At 64.3% G+C, this 26,623-nt stretch overlaps 1 protein-coding gene across 1 annotated transcript in view; it reads right to left on the bottom strand.

Moving 5' to 3' along the window:
* LOC138811144 (keratin-associated protein 16-1-like) overlaps positions 1-26,623 on the bottom strand; it is an 88,375-nt gene that overhangs the window by 26,286 nt on the left and 35,466 nt on the right. Inside the window, exon 7 of the mRNA XM_069998788.1 lies at positions 25,744-25,867. Within this exon, the coding sequence (XP_069854889.1) occupies positions 25,744-25,867 (124 nt within the window). The remainder of the gene's footprint in view (positions 1-25,743; positions 25,868-26,623) is intronic.

The raw sequence follows: 26,623 nt of genomic DNA on the forward strand, positions 1-26,623 counted from the left end.
CACAGCGGGACATAGTGGGACACAGCGGGGACACCGCTGGTGACACAGCGGGACACAGCGGGGGACACAGCGGGGGACACAGTGGGACAAAGCTTGGGACACAGCGGGGTACAGAGCGGGACAAAGCTGGACACTGCGATAAACATCGGTGGATACAGCGGGACACAGCGTCGGTCACAGCGGGGACACAGCGGGGACACAGCGGTGATACAGCGGGACACAGCGTGGGAAACAGCGGGACACAGCTGGGGACACAGCGGGGGATATAGCGGGACACAGCGGGGGACACAGAGAGAACACAGCGGGAAACAGTGGGATACAGCGTCGGACACAACGGGGACACAGCGGTGGACACAGGGAAAACACAGCAGGACACAGCGGGATACAGCGGAGAAACAACAGGGTCACATAGAGTGACACAGCTAGGACACAGCAGGACACAGCGGGACATAGCGGGACAGAGAGGGACACCTCAGGGACGCAGCGCGGGACACAGCGGGGGACACAGCGGGATACAGCGGGGGACACAACGGGGGACACAGGGGGGACACAGAGAGGACACAGCGGGACACAGCGGGACATAGCGGGACACAGCGGGACACATCGGAGAACACAGCGGGGGACACAGCTGGACACAGAGGGACACAACCAGGATCACAGCGGGAGACAGCGGGTACTCAGCGGGGACACAGCAGGACACAGTTGGACACAGAGGGGGACTCAGCGGGACACAGCGTGGGACACAGCTGGACACAGCAGGGACCCAGCCGGATACAGTGGGGGACACAGAGGGGACACAGCGGGACACACCATGGGACACAGCGGGGACACAGCAGGGAACTCAGGGCGACAAAGTGCGGGACACAGCGGGACACAGCGGGGACGCAGCGGGACACAGCGGGACACTGTGGGGGACACAGCGAGGACACAGCGGGACACAGTGGGACACAGGGGAACACAGCGGGGGACACAGCGGGGAAACAGCGGGACACAGCGGGACACAGCGTGGACAGAGCGGGAAACAGCGGAGGAAACAGCGGGACCCAGCGGGGGACAGAGCAGGGGACACAGCGGGGACACAGCGGGACACAGCGGGGGACACAGCGGTGACACATTGGGACACAGCGGGGGACACAGTGGGGACACAGCTTGGACACAGCAGGACACAGCGGGGACACATCGGGACACAGCGGGGGAAACAGGGGGACACAGCAGCACACAGGGTGACACAGCGGGCGACACAGCGGAACACAGCGGGGGACACAGTGAGCCACAGCGGGGTACACAGCGGGCACACATCAGGACACAGCGGGTGACACAGCGGGGATACAGCTGGGACACAGCAGGACACAGCAGGGACATATCGGGACACAGCGGAACACAGCGGGACACAGCAGGGGACACAGGGAGACACAGCGGGACACATTGGGGGACACAGTTTGACACAGCGGGATACACGGTGGGACACAGCGGGGACACAGCGAGGACACATGGGGACACAGCGGAACACATTGGAACACAGCGGGACACAGCGGGGACACAGGGGACACAGCGGGACACAGCGGGACACAGCGTGGGAAACAGCGGGACACAGCAGAGGACACAGTGGCACCCAGCGGGGGACAGAGTGGGGGACACAGCGGGTCACAGCGGAGGAAACTGGGGACACATCGAGACACAGCCAGGGACACAGCGGGGACACAGCTGTGACACAGCAGGACCCAGCGGGGACACTTCGGGACACAGCGGGGGACACAGTGGCACACAGCGGGACACAGTGTGGGACACAGCGGGACACAGCGTGGGACACAGTGAGACACAGCGGGGGACACAGCGGCGGACAGAGTGGGACACAGCGGGGGACACAGCGAGGATACATCGAGACACAGCGGGACAAAGCGGGACACAGCGGGGAAACAGCAGGGACACAGCGGGACACAGCGGGGGACACAGCGGGACACAGCGGGAAAAAGCGGGGGACACAGATTGACACAGCGGGATACATGGCGGGACACAGCGGAGACACAGCGAGCAAACAGTGGGACACAGCGAAACACAGCGGGACACAGCGAGACACAGCGGGGACACAGGAGACACAGCGGGACACAGCGGGACACAGCGGGACACAGCGGGGGACACAGCAGAGACACAGCGGGACACAGCGGGGGACAGAGCGAGGAAACAGCGGCACACTGCGAGACACAGGGTGGGACACAGCGGGACATAGCGGGGGACACAGCGGGAGACAGAGCGGGACAAAGCGGGACACTGCGAGACACATAGGGGGACACAGTAGGACACAGCATGATACAGCAAGACACAGCGGTACACAACGGGGGACACAGCGGGGAACAAATCGGGACACAGCGGGCGGGGACACAGCTGGACACAGCCGGATACAGAGCGGGGCACAGCGGGTACACAGCGAGGACACAGCGGGGACATAGCAGAGGACACAGTGGGACCCAGCGTCGGTAACAGCGGTGACACAGCGGTGATACAGCGGGACACAGCGTGGGAAACAGCGGGACACAGCTGGGGACACAGCGGGGGATATAGCGGGACACAGCGGGGGACACAGAGAGAACACAGCGGGAAACAGTGGGATACAGCGTCGGACACAACAGGGAAACAGCGGGGGACACAGGGAAAACACAGCAGGACACAGCGGGATAGAGCGGAGAAACAACAGGGACACATAGAGTGACACAGCTAGGACACAGCGGGACACAGCGGGACATAGCGGGACAGAGCGGGACACAGCAGGGACACAGCACGGGACACAGCGGGGGACACAGCACGGGACACAGCGGGGGACACAACGGGGGACACAGGGGGGACACAGAGAGGACACAGCGGGACACAGCGGGACATAGCGGGACACAGCGGGACACATCGGAGAACACAGCGGGGGACACAGCTGGACACAGAGGGACACAACCGGGATCACAGCGGGAGACAGCGGGTACTCAGCGGGGACACAGCAGGACACAGTTGGACACAGCGGGGGACTCAGCGGGACACAGCGTGGGACACAGCTGGACACAGCAGGGACCCAGCCGGATACAGTGGGGGACACAGAGGGGACACAGCGGGACACAGCATGGGACACAGCGGGGACACAACGGGGAACTCAGCGGGACAAAGTGCGGGACACAGCGGGACACAGCGGGGACACAGCGGGACACAGTGGGACACTGTGGGGGACACAGCGAGGACACAGCGGGACACAGTGGGACACAGTGGAACACAGCGGGGGACACAGCAGGGAAACAGCGGGACACAGCGGGACACAGCGTGGGACAGAGCGGGAAACAGCAGAGGAAACAGCGGGACCCAGTGGGGGACAGAGCGGGGGACACAGCGGGGACACAGCGGGACACAGCGGAGGACACAGCGGGGACACATCGGGACACAGCGGGGGAAACAGCGGGACACAGCAGCACACAGGGTGACACAGCGGACGACACAGCGGAACACAGCGGGACACAGAAGGACACAGCGGGACACAGTGGGACACAGCGGGCACACCACTGGTGATACAGCGGGACACAGCGGGGGACACAGCGGGGGACACAGTGGGACACAGCGGGGAACACAACGGGGGAAACAGGGGGAGACACAGAGAGGACACACCTGGACACAACGGGACATAGCGGGACACAGTGGGACAAAGCGGGGAACAAAGCGGGGGACACAGCGGGACACAGCGGGACACACCGGGGGTCACAGCGGGAGACTACGGGGACACAGCGGGGACACAGCGGGACACAGCGGGGCACAGAGCGGGACACATCGTGGGACAGAGCGGGACACAGCAGGGACCCAGCGGGACACAGCGAGGGACACAGAGGGGACACAGCGGGACACAACATGGGACACAGCGGGAAAAGCTGAGGACACCGCGGGATCCAGCGAGGTTCAGAGCAGGGACATAGCTGGACACAGCGGGGACACAGGGGACATAGCGGGTCACAGCGGGACACAGCGGGGGACACAGCGGTGGACACAGCGAGCACACAGCGGCAAACTGCGAGACACAGCGGGGGACACAGCGGGACACAGCGGGGGACACAGCGGGGGACAGAGCGGGACAACGCGGGACACTGCGAGACACATCGGGCGACACAGCGGGACACAGCGGGGGACACAGCGGGGGACAGAGCGGGACAACGCGGGACACTGCGAGACACATCGGGGGACACAGCGGGACACAGCGTGGGACACAGCGGGGACACAGGGATGACACAGCGGGGACACAGCAGGACACAGCGAGGACACAGGGGGGACAAAGCGGGACACAACGGCACACTGCAGGGGACACAGGGGGTCACAGTGGGACACAGCTGGATAGAGTGGGACACAGTGGAGGCACAGCGGGGACACAGCGGGACACAACGGGGACACAGCGTGACACATCTTGGACACAGCGGGGGACACAGCGGGGGACACAGTGGGGGACACAGTGGGGAACACATCAGGACACAGTGGGGACACAGCTCAACACAGCGGGATACAGAGCGGGACAAAGCGGAGACACAGCGAGGACACAGCGGGGACACAGCAGAGGACACAGGGGGACACAGCGGGACAAAGCGTGGTCTCAGCGGGACACAGCGGGGGACACTGCAGGGGACATACCGGCACACAGCGGCAGACACAGAGAGAACACAGCGAATCACAGCGGGATACATCTGGGACACAACGGGGACACAGCTGGACACAGCGGGGACACAGCGGGACACAGCGGCATACAGAGCGGAACACAGCGGGGACACAGCGAGGACAAAGCGGGACACAGCAGGACACATCGGGACACAGCGGGACACAGAGGGGACACAGGGGACACAGCGGGACACAGCGGGGGACTCAGCGGGGAACCCAGCGGGACACAGCAGGGGACAGAAAGAAGGAAACAGCGGCACACTGCGAGACACAGCGGGGGACACAGCAGGTTACAGCGGGGGACACAGCTGAGGACAGAGCGGGACAAAGCCTGACACTGCGAGACACATAGGGGGACATAGCGGGACACAGCGTGGGACACAGAGGGGACACAGCGGGAACACAGCGGGGAAACAGCGGGACACAGTGGGGACACAGTGGGACACACCTGGACACTGAGGGGGACACAGCGAGGACACAATAGGACACAGCGTGATACAGCAGGACACAGCGGGACACAGCAGGGACACAGCAGGACACATCTTCGACACAGTGGGGGGCACAGCGGGGGACACAGCGGGGGACACAGCAGAGAACACATCGGGACACAGAGGGGACACAGCTGGACACAGCGGGGGACACAGCAGGGAAACAGCGGGACACAGCGGGACACAGCGTGGGACAGAGCGGGAAACAGCAGAGGAAACAGCGGGACCCAGTGGGGGACAGAGCGGGGGACACAGCGGGGACACAGCGGGACACAGCGGAGGACACAGCGGGGACACATCGGGACACAGCGGGGGAAACAGCGGGACACAGCAGCACACAGGGTGACACAGCGGACGACACAGCGGAACACAGCGGGACACAGAAGGACACAGCGGGACACAGTGGGACACAGCGGGCACACCACTGGTGATACAGCGGGACACAGCGGGGGACACAGCGGGGGACACAGTGGGACACAGCGGGGAACACAACGGGGGAAACAGGGGGAGACACAGAGAGGACACACCTGGACACAACGGGACATAGCGGGACACAGTGGGACAAAGCGGGGAACAAAGCGGGGGACACAGCGGGACACAGCGGGACACACCGGGGGTCACAGCGGGAGACTACGGGGACACAGCGGGGACACAGCGGGACACAGCGGGGCACAGAGCGGGACACATCGTGGGACAGAGCGGGACACAGCAGGGACCCAGCGGGACACAGCGAGGGACACAGAGGGGACACAGCGGGACACAACATGGGACACAGCGGGAAAAGCTGAGGACACCGCGGGATCCAGCGAGGTTCAGAGCAGGGACATAGCTGGACACAGCGGGGACACAGGGGACATAGCGGGTCACAGCGGGACACAGCGGGGGACACAGCGGTGGACACAGCGAGCACACAGCGGCAAACTGCGAGACACAGCGGGGGACACAGCGGGACACAGCGGGGGACACAGCGGGGGACAGAGCGGGACAACGCGGGACACTGCGAGACACATCGGGCGACACAGCGGGACACAGCGGGGGACACAGCGGGGGACAGAGCGGGACAACGCGGGACACTGCGAGACACATCGGGGGACACAGCGGGACACAGCGTGGGACACAGCGGGGACACAGGGATGACACAGCGGGGACACAGCAGGACACAGCGAGGACACAGGGGGGACAAAGCGGGACACAACGGCACACTGCAGGGGACACAGGGGGTCACAGTGGGACACAGCTGGATAGAGTGGGACACAGTGGAGGCACAGCGGGGACACAGCGGGACACAACGGGGACACAGCGTGACACATCTTGGACACAGCGGGGGACACAGCGGGGGACACAGTGGGGGACACAGTGGGGAACACATCAGGACACAGTGGGGACACAGCTCAACACAGCGGGATACAGAGCGGGACAAAGCGGAGACACAGCGAGGACACAGCGGGGACACAGCAGAGGACACAGGGGGACACAGCGGGACAAAGCGTGGTCTCAGCGGGACACAGCGGGGGACACTGCAGGGGACATACCGGCACACAGCGGCAGACACAGAGAGAACACAGCGAATCACAGCGGGATACATCTGGGACACAACGGGGACACAGCTGGACACAGCGGGGACACAGCGGGACACAGCGGCATACAGAGCGGAACACAGCGGGGACACAGCGAGGACAAAGCGGGACACAGCAGGACACATCGGGACACAGCGGGACACAGAGGGGACACAGGGGACACAGCGGGACACAGCGGGGGACTCAGCGGGGAACCCAGCGGGACACAGCAGGGGACAGAAAGAAGGAAACAGCGGCACACTGCGAGACACAGCGGGGGACACAGCAGGTTACAGCGGGGGACACAGCTGAGGACAGAGCGGGACAAAGCCTGACACTGCGAGACACATAGGGGGACATAGCGGGACACAGCGTGGGACACAGAGGGGACACAGCGGGAACACAGCGGGGAAACAGCGGGACACAGTGGGGACACAGTGGGACACACCTGGACACTGAGGGGGACACAGCGAGGACACAATAGGACACAGCGTGATACAGCAGGACACAGCGGGACACAGCAGGGACACAGCAGGACACATCTTCGACACAGTGGGGGGCACAGCGGGGGACACAGCGGGGGACACAGCAGAGAACACATCGGGACACAGAGGGGACACAGCTGGACACAGCGGGATACATAGCAGGACACAGAGGGGACACAGCGGGACACAGCGTGGGACACAGCGGGACAAAGCTGAGAACACCGCGGGATCCAGCGTGGGACAGAGCGGGGACACAGCGGAGGACACAGCGGGGACACAGGGGACATAGCGGGTCACAGCGGGACACAGCGGGGGACACAGCGGTGGACACAGCGAGCACACAGCGGCAAACTGCGAGACACAGCGGGGGACACAGCGGGACACAGCGCGGGACACATCGGGGGACAGAGCGGGACAACGCGGGACACTGCGAGACACATCATGGAACACAGCGGGACACAGCGTGGGACACAGCGGGGACACAGGGGGGACACAGCAGGGACACAGCCGGACACAGCGGGGACACAGCGGGGACAAAGCGGGACACAACGGCACACTGCAGGGGACACAGGGGGTCACAGTGGGACACAGCTGGACAGAGTGGGACACAGCGGGGACACAAGGGGTACACAGCTGGACACAGCGGGGACACAGCAGGTCACAGCGGGGACACAGCTGGACACAGAGGGGACACAGCCGGACACAGCATGGGACACAGCGGGACAAAGCTGAGAATACCGCAGGATCCAGCGTGGGACAGAGCGGGGACACAGCAGGACACAGCGGGGACACAGCGGCAAACTGTGAGACACAGCGGGGGACACAGCGGGACACAGCGTGGGACACATCGGGGGACAGAGCGGGACAACACGGGACACTGCGAGACACATCATGTGACACAGCGGGACACAGCGTGGGACACAGCGGGGACACAGGGGGGACACAGCGGGGACACAGCCGGACACAGCGGGGACACAGCGGGGACAAAGCGGGACACAACGGCACACTGCGGGGGACGCAGGGGTCACAGTGGGACACAGCTGGACAGAGTGGGACACAGCGGGGACACAAGGGGTACACAGCTGGACACAGCGGGGACACAGCAGGACACAGCGGGGACACAGCTGGACACAGCGGCATACAGAGCGGATCACAGCGCGGACACAGCGAGGACAAAGCGGGACACAGCGGGGACACAGGGGACACAGCGGGACACAGCGGGACACAGCGGGGGACTCAGCGGGGACACAGCGGGACACAGCCCAGGACAGAGCGAGGAAACAGCGGCACACTGTGAGACACAGCAGGCGACACAGCGGATTACAGCGGGGGACACAGCGGAGGACAGAGCGGGACAAAGCGGGACACTGCAAGACACATAGTGGTACACAGCGGGACACTGCGTGGGACACAGCGGGGACCCAGGGGGGACACCGCAGGAAACAGCGGGACACAGCGGGGACACAGTGGGGACAAAGCGGGACACAGAGGGACACTGCGGGGGACACAGCGAGGACACAGTAGGACACAGCGTGATACTGCAGGACACAGCGGGACACAGTGGGGACACAGCAGGACACATCTTCGACACAGAGGGGGGCACAGCGGGGGACACAGCGGGGGACACAGTGGGGAACACATCGTGACACATCGGTGTCACAGATGGACACAGCGGGATACAGAGCGGGACACAGAGGGGACACAGTGAGGACACAGCGGGGACACAGCAGAGGACACAGCGGGAAACAACGGGACACAGTGTGGGACACAGCGGGACACAGTGGAACCGAGCAGTGACACAGCAGTGACAGAGCGGGACACAGCGGGACACAGTGGGGGCAGAGCAGGACACAGCGGGGGACAAGTTGGGACACAGCCGGGACACAGAAGGACACAGCGGGACACAGTGGGACACAGCGGGGACACCGCTGGTGACAAAGCGGGACACAGCGGAGGACACAGTGGGACACAGCGGGGGACACAGCGGGGGAAACAGGGGGGGACTCAGAGAGGACAGAGCGGGACAAAACGGGACATAGCGGGACACAGCGGGGCAAAGCGGGGAACAAAGGGTGGGTCACAGTGAGACACAGCGGGACACACCGGGGGTCACAGCGGGAGACTACGGGGACACAGCGGGGACACAGCGGGACACAGCGGAACACAGTGGGGGACAGAGCGGGACACATCTTGGGACAGAGCAAGTCACAGCAGGGACGCAGCGGGACACAGTGGGGGACACAGTGGGGGACACAGAGGGGACACAGCGGGACACAGCATGGGACACAGCGGGACACAGCTGAGAAAACCGCGGGATCCAGCGTGAGACAGAGCGGGGACACAGCGGGACAGAGCGGGGACACAGCGGGACACAGCGGGGACACAGGGAACACAGCGGGACCCAGCGGGGAACACAGCGAGACACAGCGGAGGACTCAGCGGGGCACAGAGCGGGATACAGCGGGGGACACGGCGAGGACACAGCGGGACACAGCGGGGGACACAGCGGGACAAAGCGGGGGTCACAGCGGGGTACAGAGCGGGACAAAGCGGGACACTGCGAGACACATCGGTGGACACAGCGGGACACAACGTCGGTCACAGCGGGGACACAGCGGTGACACAGCGGTGATACAGCGGGACACAGCGTGGGAAACAGCGGGACACAGCTGGGGACACAGCTGGGGATATAGCGGGAAACAGCGGGGGACACAGAGAGAACACAGCGGGAAACAGTGGGATACAGCGTCGGACACAACGGGGACACAGCGGGGGACACAGGGAAAACAGAGCAGGACACAGCGGGATAGAGCGGAGAAACAACAGGGACACATAGAGTGACACAGCTAGGACACAGCAGGACACAGCGCGACATAGCAGGACAGAGCGGGACACAGCAGGGAAACAGCGCGGGACACAGCGGGATACAGCGGGGGACACAACGGGGGACATAGGGGGGACACAGAGAGGACACAGCGGGACACAGCGGGACATAGCGGGACACAGCGAGACACATCGGAGAACACAGCGGGGGACACAGCTGGACACAGAGGGAAACAACCGGGATCACAGCGGTAGACAGCGGGTACTCAGCGAGGACACAGTTGGACACAGCGGGGGACTCAGTGGGACACAGCGTGGGACACAGCTGGACACAGCAGGGACCCAGTCGGATACAGTGGGGGACACAGAGGGGACACAGCGGGACACAGAATGGGACACAGCGGGGACACAGCGGGGAACTCAGCGGGACAAAGTGCGGGACACAGCGGGACACAGCGGGGACACAGCGGGACACAGCGGGACACTGTGGGGGACACAGCGAGGACACAGCGGGACACAGTGGGACACAGCGGAACACAGCGGGGGACACAGCGGGGAAACAGCGGGACACAGCGGGAGACACAGTGGGGACACAGCTTGGACACAGCAGGACACAGCGGGGACACATCGGGACACAGCGGGGGAAACAGCGGGGCACAGCAGCACACAGGGTGACACAGCGGACGACACAGCGGAACACAGCGGGGGACACAGTGAGACCCAGGAGGGTACACAGCGGTTACACATCAGGACACAGCGGGGTCACAGCGTGGATACAGCTGGGACACAGCAGGACACAGCAGGGACATATCGGGACACAGCGGGACACAGCGGGACACAGCAGGGGACACAGGGGGACACAGCCGGACACATTGGGGGACACAGTTTGACACAGCGGGATACACGGCGGGACACAGCGGGGACACAGCGAGGACACATGGGGACACAGCGGGACACATTGGGACACAGCGGGACACAGTGGGGACACAGCAGGACACATCTTCGACACAGAGGCGGGCACAGCGGGGGACACAGCGGGGGACACAGCGGGGAACACAGCGTGACACAGCGGGGACACAGCTGTACACAGCGGGATACAGAGCGGGACACAGCGGGGACACAGTGAGGACACAGCGGGGACACAACAGAGGACACAGCGGGACACAACGGGACACAGCGTGGGACACAGCGGGACACAGCGGGGGACACTGCGGGAGACATAGCGGGACACAGCAGGGGACACAGAGAGAACACAGTGGAACACAGCGGGATACAGCAGGGACACAACAGGACATAGCGGAACACAGCATTGACACAGTGGTGACACAGCGGGACACAGCGGGACACAGCGGGGACAGAGCAGGACACAGTGGGGGACACAGTGGGACACAGCCGGGACACAGAAGGACACAGCGGGACACAGTGGGACACAGCGGGGACACCGCTGGTGACACAGCGGGACACAGCGGGGGACACAGCAGGGGACACAGTGGGACACAGCGGGGGACACAGCGGGACACAGCGGGACACACCGGGGGTCAAAGAGGGAGACTATGGGGACACAGCCGGGACACAGCGGAACACAGTGAGGGACACAGCGGGACACAGCGTGGGACAGAGCGGATCACAGCAGGGACCCAATGGGACACAGCGGGGGACACAGAGGGGACACAGCGGGACACAGCATGGGACACAGCGGGACACAGCTGAGGACACCGCGGGATCCAGCGTGGGACAGAGCGTGGACACAGCGGGACACAGCGGGGACACAGGGGACACAGCGGGGGACACAGCGCACACACAGCGGCAAACTGGGAGACACAGCGGGACACAGCGGGGGACACAGCGGGGGACAGAGCGGGACAACGCGGGACACTGCGAGACACATCGGGGGACACAGAGGGGACACAGCGGGGAACACATCGGGACACAGCGGGGACTCAGGGGGACACAGCGGGGGACACAGCGGTACAAAGCGGGGACACAGCGGGACATAGCGGGGACACACCAGGGGAAAGCGGGGACACAGCGGGACACATCGGGGGACAGCAGGGACACAGCGGGTCACAACGGGACACAGCGGGACACAGCGGGTGGAGAGCGGGGACACAGCGGGACACAGTGGGGACACAATGGGGGACAGCGGGGACACAACGGGACACAGCGGGACACATCGGGGACACAGCAGGGTCACAGCGGGACACAGACGACACAGCGGCGACACAGCGGGAACACAGCTGGAAACAGCAGGATACACAGTGGGACACAGAGGGGACACAGCGAGGACACAGCAGGACACAGCGGGACACAGAGGGACAGAGCGGGGACACAGCGGGACACAGCGGGACACAGCTGGGGACACAGCGGGACACAGCTGGGGACACAGCGAGGACACAGCGGGACACATCGTGCACACAGTGGGGACACAGCGGGGGACACAGCGGATCAAAGCGGTGACACAGCGGCGACACAGGGGGGACACAGCAGGGGAATCAGTGGGGAACACAGCGGGACACAGCGGGGACACAGTTGGACACAGCGGGATACACACCGGGACAGATCGGGGACACAGCGAGGACACAGCGTGATACAGCAGGGGACACAGCGGGGGACAGAGCGGGACACAGCGGGGGACAGAGCGAGGACACAGCGGGGACACAGCGGGGACACAGCGGGACACAGCGGGACACAGCGTGGAACACAGCAGGACACAGCGGGGGACACAGAGGGACACAGCGGGGGACACAGTTAGGGCACAGAGGGACACAGTGGGACACATTGGGGCACAGCAGGTACACAGCGGGGGACACAGCGGGAAACAGCGTGGAAACAGCCGGCACACAGCTGGACACAGCGGGATACACAGCAGGACATAGCGGGGACACAGAGAGGACAAAGCGTGACACAGCGGGACACAGCGGGACACAGCGGGACACAGCGGGACATAGACGACACAGCGGCGACACAGCGGGAACACAGCTGGACACAGCGGGAATCACAGCGGGACACAGCAGGGACACAGCGAGGACACAGGGGGACACAGCGGGACAGAGCGAGCGACACAGCGGGACACAGCGGGACACAGCGGGGGACACAGCGTGACACAGCGGGGTACATAGCGGGACACAGCTGGGGACACAGCGAGGACACAGCGGGACACATCGCGGACACAGCGGGGATACAGCTGGACACAACGGGTTACAAAGCGGGACATAGCGAGGACAAAGCTTGACACGGCGGGACACAGCGGGGGACACAACGGGACACAGCGGGACACAGCGGGACATAGACGACACAGCGGCAACACAGCGGGAACACAGCTGGACATAGCGGGTTTCACAGGGGGACACAGCGAGGACACAGAGGGACACAGCGGGACAGAGCGGGTGACACAGCGGGACACAGCGGGACACAGTGGGGGACACAGCATGACACAGCGGGGGACACAGCGGGACACAGCTGGGGACACAGCGAGGACACATCGGGAGACATCGGGGCACAGCGGGGACACAGCGGGGGACAAAGAGGATCAAAGCGGGGACACAGCGGGGACACAGTGGGGACACAGCAGGACACTTGTTGACACTGCTGGACACAAAGGGGACACAGCGGGGGACACAGGGAGGACACAGCGGGACACAGCAGGACACAGCGAGACACAGCGGGGACACAGCGGGGACACTCCATGGGACAGCGCGGACACAGTGGGACACAGCGGGGGACAGCAGGGACACAGCAGGTCACAGCGGGACACAGCGAGACACAGCGGGGAAACAGCGGGGGACAGCGGGGAAACAGCGGGACACAGAGGGGACACAGCGGGGATACAGCGGGGACACAGCAGGGACACATCGGGGGACACAGTGGGGGAAGCAGTGGGGAACACAGCGGGACACAGCGGGGACACAGTTGGACACAGTGGGACAGACAGCGGGACACATCGGGGACACAGCGAGGACACAGAGGGATACAGCGGGACAAAGTGGGACACAGCGCGACACAGCAGGGGACACAGCGAGACACAGTGGAGGACACAGCAGGACACAGCGGGGACACAGAAGGACACAGTGGGGACACAGCAGGGACACAGCGGTACACAGAGGGGGAAACAGCCGGGGACACATCGGGACACACCGGGACACAGCGGGACAGATCGGGACACAGTGAGGGAAACAGCGGCACACAACGGGGGCACAGCGAGGACACAGCGTGACACAGCGGGGACACAGTGGCTACTCAGCGGGGGACACAGCGGGGGACAAAACGGGACACCACGAGAAACAACAGGACACAGCAGGACACTGCAGGGACACAGCGGGGATACAGTGGGGCACACAGAGGGACACAGCGGGGAGAAAGCCCGGGACAAAGCGGGACACAGCGGGGGACACAGCGGGGACTCAGCGGGGGACACAGCTGGGGACAAACCGGAACACCACGGGAAACAGCGGGACACACAGGGACACAGCGGGGAAACAGCGGGGACAAAGCTGGGGACACAGCGGGACACAGCAGGCGACACAGCGGGACACATCGGGGACACAGCGGGGACACAGCCCAGGACACAGCGAGACACAGCGGGGACACACCTGGGACACAGCCCGGACACAACGGGGGACACAACAAGGACACAGCGGGACACAGCAGGGACACAGTTGGGACTCAGCAGGGGACAGAGCGGGGGACAAACCGGGACACCACGGGAAACATCGGGACACAGCGGGACACAGCGGGACACAGCGGGACACATTGGGGACACAGTGTGGACACAGCCCGGGACACAGCGGGACACAATGGGGGACACAGCGAGACACGGCGGGGACACAGCGGTGAATCAGCGGGGGACACAGCGGTGGACAAACCGCGACACCACGGGAAACAGCGGGACACAGCGGGGACACAGCAGGGTCAAAGCTGGGGACACAGCGGGACACAGCGGGACACAGCAGGACACAGCGGGGGACACAGAGGGACACAGCGGGACACAGCGGGGGAAACAGCGAGGACACAGCGGGACACAGCAGGACACATCGGGGGACACAGAGGGACACAGCGGGACACAGCTTGGACACAGCGGGACACAGTGCTGGACACAGCGGGACACAGCGGGGACACAGCAGGACACAGCGGGACACAGCGGGCCACAGCGGAACACAGCGGGGACACAGCGGAACACAGCGAGAGACACAGCGGGGACACAGCGGGGAGCACAGCGGGACACAGCAGGGGACATAGCGGGGACACAGCTGGGACAAAGCTGGGGACACAGCGGGACACAGCCGGGGAAACAGCGAGGACACAGCGGGACACAGCGGGACACAGCGGGGACACAGCTGGACACAGCGTGATACACAGCGGGACAAGCGGGTATCAGTGAGGACACAGAGGGACACAGCGGGACACAGCAAGGACACAGCGGGATACAAAGCAGGACACAGCGGGGACAGAGCGAGGACACAGTGGAACACAGCGGGACACACAGGGACTGAGCGTGGGACACAGCCGGACACAGCGGGGGACACAGTGGGACACAGCAAGACACAGCGGGACACAGAAGGGTACTCAGCGGGACACAGCGGGGGACACAGCGGGACACAGAGGGACAAAGCGGCGTCACAGAGGGAACACAGCTGGACATAGCGGGATACACAGCGGGACACAGTGGGGACAGAGGGAGGACACAGCGGGACAGAGCTCGGGACACAGCGGGACACAGCGGGGAACACAGCGTGACACAGCCGGGGACACAGCGGGACACAATCGGGACAAAGCGGGGACACAGCAGGACACAGGGTGACACAGCGGGAAACAGCGGGGACACAGCGAGGGACAGCGGGGACACCACGGGACACAGCAGAGACACAAAGGGGTACAGAGGGGACACAGCAGGACATAAGAGGACACAGCGGTGACACAGCGGGACACAGCAAGGACACAGCGGGATACAAAGCGGGACACAGCGGGGACAGAGCGAGGACACAGCGGAACACAGCGGGACACACAGGGACAGAGCGTGGGACACAGGGTTACACAGCGGGACACAGCGGGGATAAACCGGGGGACACAGCTGGACACAGCAGGACACAGCGAGACACAGCGGGGACACTGCGGGTACACTCCAGGGGACAGCGGGGACACAGCGGGTCACAGTGGGGGACAGCAGGGACACAGCGGGTCACAGCGGGACACATCGGAACACAGCGGGGGACAGTGGGGACACAGCGGGACACAGCGGGGACACAGTGGGGGACAGCGGGGACACAACGGGACACAGCGGGACACATCGGGGACACAGCAGGGTCACAGCGGGGTACACAGCGCGACACAGCGGGGACACAGCGGGGACTCAGCGGGACACAGCTGGGACAAAGCGGGGGACACAGCGGGGGATTCAGTGGGGAACACAGCGGGGACACAGTTGGACACAGCGGGATACACAACGGGACACATGGGGAAACAGCGAGGACAATCCAGGGGACAGCGGGAAGAGAGCAGGACACAGCGGGAGACAGCAGGGACACACCGGGTCACAACAGTACACAGCGGGACACAGCGGAGGACAGCGGGGACACAGCAGGACACAGCGGGGGACACAGCGGGAACACAGCGGAACACAGCGGGGGACACAGCAGGACACAGCAGGGACAAAGCGGGACACAGCGGGGACACAGCGTGGACACAGCAGGTGACACAGCGGGGCACAGCGTGGGACACAGCGGGACACAGCAGGGACACAGCTGGACACATCTTGATACACAGCGGGAAACAGCGGGGGACACAGCGGAGGTCACTGTGGGAAACAATGGGGGACACAGCGGGACACAGCGGGGACACAGCGGGACACAACGGGACACAGTGGGGACACAGCGGGACACAGCGGGGATACAGTGGTGACAAAGCGGGACACAGCAGGTACAGAGCGGGGGGGAAAGAGCGGGGAACACAGCGGGAGACACAGCGCGACACAGCTGGGGACACAGTGGGTGTCACATTGGGACACAACAGGGGACACAGCGGGACACAGAGGGGACACAGCAGGGACACAGCGGGACACAGCGGAGAACACAGCGGGACACAGCGGGGACACATAAAGACACATTGGGGACACAGCGGGGACATAGCAGGATACAGCGGGACACTGCAGGCACACAGGGGGACACAACGGGGGATACAGCGGGACCCAGCGGGACATAGCAGGGACACAGCGGGGACACAGCGGGGACACAGCTGGACACAGAGTGATACACAGCGGGACAAGAAGGGACACAGCGAGGACACAGCGTGACACAGCGGGACACAGCAAGACACAGCGGGACACAGAAGGGTACTCAGCGGGACACAGCGGGGGACACAGCGGGACACAGAGGGACAAAGCGGCGTCACAGAGGGAACACAGCTGGACACAGCGGGATACACAGCGGGAACACCGGGGACAGAGAGAGGATACAGCGGGACACAGCGGGACAGAGCTCGGGACACAGCGGGACACAGCGGGGGACACAGCGTGATACAGCCGGGGACACAGCGGGACACAACCGGGACAAAGCGGGGACACAGCAGGACACAGGGTGACACAGCGGGACACAGCGGGGACACAGCGAGGGACAGCGGGGACACCACGGGACACAGCAGAGACACAAAGGGGTACAGAGGGGACAGAGCGGGACATAAGAGGACACAGCGGTGACACAGCGGGACACAGCGGGGACACAGCGAGGACACAGCGAGACACAGCAGGACACAGCGAGACACAGCGGGGACAGAGCGGGGACACTCCATGGGACAGCGGGGACACAGTGGGACACAGCGGGGGACAGCAGGGACACAGTGGGTCACAGCGAGACACAGCGGGACACATCGGGGACACAGCGGGGAACATCGGGGAAACAGCGGGACATAGAGGGGACACAGCGGGGACACAGCGGGACACAGCGGGGACACAGTGGGTGACAGCCCGGACACAACAGAACACAGCGGGACACAGAGGAGACACAGCAGTAACACAGCGGGGACACAGCGGAGGAATTAGTGAGGAACACAGCGGGACATAGCGGGGACACAGTTGGACACAGCGGGATACACAGCGGGACAGATCGGGGACACAGCGAGGACACAGCGGGACACAGCAGTGGACACAGCGGGGGACACAGCGGGACACAGCGGGGGACAGAGTGAGGACACAGTGGGAACACAGCGGGGACACAGCGGGACACATCAGGACACAGCGTGAAACACAGCAGGACACAGCGGGGGACACAGAGGGACACAGTGGGGGACACAGCGAGACACGCTGCGGACACAGCGGGGACTCAGCGGGGTCACAGCGGGGGACAAACCGGGACACCACGGGAAACAGCGGGACACACCGGGACACAGTGGGGAAACAGCGGGGACTAAGCTGGGGACACAGCGGGACACAGCTGGGGAAACAGCGAGGACACAGCGGGACACAGCTTGACACAGCGGGACACAGCAGTGACACAGCGGGGACACAGCCCGGGACACAGCGAGACACAGCGGGGACACAGCGGGGACACAGCTGCACACAGCGTGATAAACAGCGGGACACAGCGGGGACACTCCAGGGAACAGCGGGGACACAGCTTGACACAGCGGGGGAAAGCAGGGACACAGCGGGTCACAGCGGGAAACAGAGGGGACACAGCGGGGGACAGCGGGGAAACACCGGGACACAGAAGTGACACAGCGGGGACACAGTGGGACACAGTGGGGACACAGTGGGTGACAGCGGGGACACAACAGGACACAGCGGGACACATCGGGGACACAGCACGGTCACAGCGGGGGACACAGCTCGACACAGCGGGGAAACAGCGGGGACACAGCGGGGACACAGCGGGGGAATCAGTGGGGAACACAGCGGGACACAGCGGGGACACAGTTGGACACAGCTGGACACACAACGGGACACATCGTGGACACAGCGAGGACACAGGGACACAGTGGAACAAAGCGGGACACAGCGGGGACACAGTAGTGATACAGCGGGACACAACGGGGGACACAGCAGGGGACACAGCGGGGGACACAACGGGGAACACAGCGGGACACAGCGGTACACAGCGGGGACACAGCGGGGGACAAAGCGGGGGACACAGCGGGACACAACGCGGGACACAGCGAAGACACAGCAGGATATGGTGGGAAACACAGGGGGGACACAGCGGGACACAACGCAGGACACAGTGAGGACACAGCGGGATTTGGCGGGGACACAGCGGGACACAGCAGGGACACAGGGTGGGACACAGCTGGACACAGCGGGTTACACAGCGGGTCACAGTGGGGACACAGCAGGGACACAGCGGGACACAGCGAGAAACAGCGAGGACACAGCGGGGACACTCGAGGGGACAGCGGGTACACAGGACACAGCGGGGGACAGCAGGGACAAAGCAGGACACAGCGGGGGACAGAGCAGGACACAGCGGGGGACACAGCGGGACACAGCGGGGGACACAGCAAGACACAGTGGGGACACAGCGGGGACACAGCGGGATACAGCGGGTACACAGCGGGACACAGGGGGGACACAGCGGGGGACACAGCTGGACACAGCGGGATACACAGCGGGTCACAGTGGGGACACAGCAGGGACACAGGGGGACACAGCGTGGAACACAGCAGGACACAGCGGGGACACAGCGGGGACAGAGCAGGGACAGAGCAGGACACAGCGGGGACAGAGCGGTAGACAAAGCGGGACACAACGGGAAACAGCGGGCACACATCGGAGACACAGCAGGGACAAAGCGAGGACACAGCAGGACACAGTGGGGACAGAGCGGGGGACACAACGGGACACAGTGGGGCCACAGCTGGGAGCCCAGTGGGACACAGCGGGGGATATAGCGGGGACACAGCTGGGACAGAGCGTGTCACAGCGGGGTCACAGCGGGACACAGTGGGGCACACAGCGGGACATAGCAGGACACAGTGGGACAAAGTGTGGGACACAGGGGGACACAGTCGGACACAGTGGGGACAAAGCGGGAGACACAGTTGGGGACAGAGCAGGACACAGCGGGGGACGCAGGGAGGACCAGGCGGGACACAGCGGGGACAGAGCGGGGCCTCAGTGGGGCACATAGCGGGGGACAAAGCAGGACACCACGGGACACAGCGGAACACAACGGAACACAGAGGGGGACACAGGGCGGACACAGCGGGACACAGCGGAGACACAGCGGGAACACAGCGGAGGACACAGCGGGGGACACAGCGTGGGACACAGTGAGGACAGAGCGGGACACAGCAGGACACAGCGGGGGACACAGCGCTACACAGCGGGGAACACAGTGAGGACAGAGCGGGACACAGCGGGGAACACAGCGAGAACACAGCGGGACACAGCAGAAAACAGCGAGGACACAGCGGGACACAGCATGGGACACAGCGGGACACAGCCGAAGACACAGCGGGATCCATCGGGGGACACAGCGGTACACAGCGGGGGACACAGCGAGACACACCAGGACACAGCGGGACACAGCGGGGACACATCGGGACACAGCGGGGGACACAGCGGGACACATCGGGGGACAGAGCTTGACACAGCGGGATACACGGCGGGAGACAGCGGGAACACAGCGAGGACACATCGGGACACAGCGGGACACAGCGGGGACACAGGGGACACAGCGGGCCACAGCGGGGGACACAGGGGGAACACAGCGGGGACACAGCGAGACACTGCGGGGGATACAGCGTGGACACAGCTAGATATGGCGGGATAGAAGGCGGGACACAGCGGGGACAGAGCGAGGACACAGCGGGACACAGCGGGACACATCGGGACTCAGCAGGACACAGCGGAGACACAGGGGACATAGCGGGACACATCGGGAACCAGTGGGACACAGGGGGGGACACAGCAGGGGACACAGCGGGACACAGCGGGGACACAGCAGGGACACAGCTTGGACACAGATGGACACAGAGCGGACACAGCGGGGACACAGCGGGGAAACAGCGGGACACAGCATGACACAGTGGGGGACACAGCGGGACACAGCGGGACACAGCTGGGACACATCGGGACACAGCGGGGGACATAGCGGGACACAGCCTAACACAGTGGGGACACATCGGGACACAAAGCAGGACACAGTGTGGACACATCGGTACACAGCGGGGGACACAGCGGGTCACAGCGGCACACAGCAGGACACAGCGTGGGACACAGCGGGACTCAGCCGGGGACACAGCGAGACACAGCGGGGGACACAGTGGGGACATATCAGGACACAGCGGGACACATCGCGGGACATAGCTTGACACAGTGGGATACACGGAGAGACACAGCAGGGACACAGCGAGGACACAGCGAGACACCGCGGGACACATTGGGACACATCGGGACACATCGGGGACACAGGGGACACAGCAGGACACAGCGGGACACAGCGGGGACACAGCGGGACATAGCGGGACACTGCGGGGACACATCGGGACACAGCGGAGGACACAGCAGGACACAAAGGGGACACATCGGTACACGGCAGGGGACACAGCGGGACAAAGCGGCACACAGCGGGACACAGCGTGGTACACAGCAGGACACAGCGGGGGACATAGCGAGACACAGCTGGGGACACAGCAGGGACAAATTGGGACACAGCGGGACACATCGGGGGACACAGCTTGACACAGCGGGATACATGGCGGGACACAGCGGTGACAGAGCGAGGACACAGCGGGACACAGCGGGACACATCGGGACACAGTGGGACACAGCGGGGAGACAGCGGGGGATACAGCGTGGAAACAGCGGGACACAGTGGGGGACACAGCGGGACACAGAGGGACACAGCGTGGGAAACAGCGGGACACAGCTGGGGACACTGTGGGGGACATAGCGGGACACAGCGCGGGACACAGGGAGGACACAGCGGGACACAGCGGGATACAGCGAGGTCACAACGGGGACACAGCGGGAGACACAGAGAGAACACAGAGGTACACAGCGGGATACAGCGGGGACACAATGGGGACACAGCGGGGGACACAGCGAGGACACAGCAGGATACAGCAGGACACAGCGGGACACAGCGGGGGATACAGCGGAGGACACAGGGGGGGAAGGGCGGGGACAGAGCAGGGACACAGAAGGACACAGCAGGACACAGCAGGGTACTCAGCGGGACACATCGTGGGACACAGCGGGACACAGCAGGGGACACAGCAGGACCCAGCGGGGGAAACAGCGAGGACACAGCGGGACACAGCGGTACACAGTGTCGACAAAGCGGGGACACAGTGGGACACAGCTAGTGACACAGCAGTGGACACAGTTGGACACAAAGGGGGACACAGCGGGACACAGCAAGACACAGCAGGGACATAGCGGGGGACACGGAGAGGACACAGCGGGACACAGGATGAACCAGCGGGACACAGCGGGACACAGCAGGGGACACAGCGGGGGACAGCGGGGGAGACAGTGGGGGACAGTGTGGACACACCGGAGGACAATGGGGACAGAGCGGGACACAGCGGAACACAGCATGGGACACAGCGAGGACACAGTGGGTAACACAACGGGGGACACAGCGGGACACAGCGAGGACACTGCGGGACCCAGCAGGGACACAGCGGGGCACAGCAGGCGACACAGTGGGGGAAACAGTGCGACACAGCGGAGACACAGAGGGAAATAGCAGGGGACACAGCGGGGGATACAGCGGTGGACAAACCGGGACACTGCTGGGGACAAAGCGGGACAAAGCGGGGACACAGCGGACACAGCGGGGGACAGAGCGGGCGACACACCGGGACACTGCTGGGGACAAAGAGGGACAGAGCAGGACACAGCATCGACACAGCGGGGACACAGCGGGACACAGCAGGGGACACAGCAGGGGACACAGCAGGGGACACAGCGGGACATAGCGGGGGAAACAGTGGAACACAGCGGAGACACAGCGGGACACAGCGGGACACAGCTGCGGACACAGCGGGACACAGCGGTGACAAGGCGGGGGAAACAGTGCGACACAGCAGGTACAATGCAGGACACAGCAAGGGACACAGCGGGGGACACAGCGGGACACAGCGGGACACAGCGGGGAAACAGCGGGAGACACAGAGGGACACAGAGGGGACACAGCGGGGACACACCAAGGAACATAGCATGCACACTGCGGGACATTGCGGGGGACACAGCGGGGACACAGCGGGGGAAAGCGCGGGGACACAGCGGGACACAGAGGGGGACACAGCGGGACACAGCGGGAAAAAAGCGGGACACAGCGGGGACAAAGCGGGGACACAGCGGGACACAGCCGGGGACACACCGGGATACTGTGGGACACAGCCGTCGACACAGCGGGACTCAGCTGGGGACACAGCTAGACACAGCGATGACACAGCGGGGGACACAGCGGAACAGATCGGGGACCCAGCTGGACACAGCGGGGGACACAGCGGGGGACACAGCGGGGACACAGCGGGGACAAAGCGGGACACTGCGGGACACAGCGGCGACACTGGGACACATCGAATGACACAGCGGGGACACAGCTGGGACACAGCGGGACACAGCATGGTCACAGCGGGACACAGCTCGGGACACAGCGGGACATAGCAGTACACAGTGGGACAAAGCGTGGGACAGAGTGGGACACAGTGGGACACAGCGGGACACAACGGGACACAGCGGGACACAGGGGGACACAGCGGGATACATCGGGGACACAGCGGAGACACAGCGGGACACAGCGTGGGACACAGCGGGGCACAGCTGAACACAGCATTAGACACAGCGGTACACAGCGGGAGACACAGCGGGAAATAGTGGGGGACAGAGGGGGGGACACAGCCGGACACATCGGGGACACAGCTGGACACAGCGCGGTACAGAGCGGATCACAGCGGGGACACAGCGTGACACAGCGGGGGACACAGCGGGGACACAGCGAGGGACAGAACCTGGGACACAGCGGGACACAGCGGGGGACACAGCGGGACAGCGCGGACACAGAGGGACACAGCGGGGGACACAGCGGGACACAGCGCGGACACAAAGGGACACAGCGGGGGACACAGCGGGACAAAGCAGGACACAGCGAGGACACAGCGGGGACACAGTAGGTGACACAGCGGGACACAGCAGGACAAAGCAGGACACAGCGGGGGCCACAGCTGGACACAGTGGGGGCAAAGCGGGAGACACAGCGGGAAACATAGCGGGACACAGCGGGTCAAAGCTGGGGAAACAGCGGGACACAGTGGGACACAGCAGGACACAGCGGGGACGTAGCGGGGACACTCCGGGGGACAGCAGGGGACAGCGGGGACACAGCGGGACACAGGGGGACACAGCGGGGGACACAGCGGGACACAGCGGGACACCATGGGGGACACAGTGGGACACAGCGGGGCACACAGCGGGACATAGCGCGGACAAAGCGGAGACAGAGCCGGGACACAGCAGGATACAGCAGGGACAGAGCGGGGGACAAAGCGTGACACAGCGGGACACAGCAGGGATACAGCGGGACCCAGTGGGGGACTCAGCGGGGGACACAGCGAGGACACAGCGGGGATATAGCGGGAAACAGCGGGGCATACAGCAGGACAAAGCGGGGATACAGCGGGGTCACAGTGGGGGACACAGCGGGACACAGCGGGGACACAGTGGGAACACAGCTGGGACACAGCTGGACACAGTGGGGTACAATGGGGGACTCATAGGGGGACACAGCGGGACACAGCGGGAACACATCTTGGACACAGCAGGACACAGCGGGACACAGCGGGACACAGAGGGGGACACAGTGGGGGACAGCGTGGACACACAGGAGGACAATGGGGACAGAGCGGGACACAGCGGGGGACAACGGGGACAAAGAGGGACACAGCGTGACATTGCAGGACACAGCGGGACACAGCGGGACACCGCGAGGAACACAGCGGGAGACCCAGCAGGACACAGCATGACACAGCCGTGGACACAGTGGGACACAGGGAGGACACAGCTGGGACACAATGGGGACACAGCGGGGAAAAAGCAGGACACAGCGGGAAACAGTGGGGACACAGTGGGGACACAGTGGGACACAGAGGGGACACAGCGGGGGACACAGCGGGACACAGCGGGGACACAGCGGCGGACACAGCGTGGGACACAGTGGGGGACAAAGCGGGATACCACGGGACACAGCGGGATACAACGGGGGACAGAGCGGAACAGCAGGACACAGCGGGGACACAGCAGGTGACACAGCGGGACACAGCAGGACAAAGCGGGATACAGCAGGGGCCACAGCTGGAAACAGTGGGGGACAAAGCGGGAGACACAGCGTTAAACATAGCGGGAAACAGCGGGACAAAGCTGGGGACACAGCGGGACACAGCAGGACACAGCAGGTCACAGCGGGGACATAGCGGGGACACTCCGGGGGACAGTGGAGGACAGCGGGGACACAGCGGTACACAGGGGGACACAGCGGGACACAGGGGGACACAGCGGGGGACACAGCGGGACACAGCGGGACACCACGGGGGACACAGCGGGACACAGCGGGGCACACAGCGGGACACAGCAGGGAACACAGCGGGACATAGCGCGGACACAGCGGAGACAGAGCCGGGACACAAAAGGATACAGCGGGGACAGAGCGGGGGACAAAGCGTGACACAGCGGGACACAGCAGGGATATAGCGGGACACAGCGGGGCACACAGCAGGACAAAGCGGGGATACAGCGGGGTCACAGTGGGGGACACAGCGGGACACAGCGGGGACACAGCAGGGTCAAAGCGGGAACACACAGTGAGGACACAGCGGGACACAGGTGGGACACAGCGGAAACACAGCTGGGACACAGCTGGACACAGTGGGATACAATGGGGGAAACAGAGGGGGACACAGCGGGGACACAGCAGGGACACAGCGGGAACACAGCGGGACACAGCGGGACACAGCGGGACACAGCGGGAACACAGCTTGGACACAGCAGGACACAGCGGGACACAGCGGGACACAGCGGGGGGCACAGTGGGGGACAGCGTGGACAAACCGGAGGACAATGGGGACAGAGCGGGACAGAGCAGGGGACAACGGGGACAAAGAGGGAAACAGCGTGACATAGCAGGACTCAGCGGGCACACAGCGAGGACACAGCGGGACACAGCAGGACACAGCGGGACACGGCGAGGAACACAGCGGGAGACCCAGCAGGACACAGCATGACACAGCGGTGGACACAGTGGGACACAGGGAGGACACAGCGGGGACACAATGGGGACACAGCGGGGACAAAGCAGGACACAGCGGGAAACAGTGGGGTCACTGTGGGGACACAGCGGGACATAGGGGAGCACAGCTGCACACAGCGGGAGACACAGCGGGACACAGCAGGGGACACAGCAGGACCCAGAGGGGGAAACAGCGAGGACAAAGCGGGACACAGCGGTACACAGTGGCGACAAAGCGGGGACACAGTGGGACACAGCTGGTGACACAGCGGTGGACACAGCGGGACACAATGGGGGACACAGCGGGACACAGTGGGACACAGCAAGACACAGCAGGGACATAGCGGGGGACACGGAGAGGACACAGCGGGACCCAGCAGGGACAC

This window comes from Dipodomys merriami, unplaced genomic scaffold (assembly GCF_024711535.1).
Source record: "Dipodomys merriami isolate MVZ:Mamm:240054 unplaced genomic scaffold, mDipMer1.0.p SCAF_1040, whole genome shotgun sequence".
Taxonomy (NCBI): Eukaryota; Metazoa; Chordata; class Mammalia; order Rodentia; family Heteromyidae; genus Dipodomys; species Dipodomys merriami.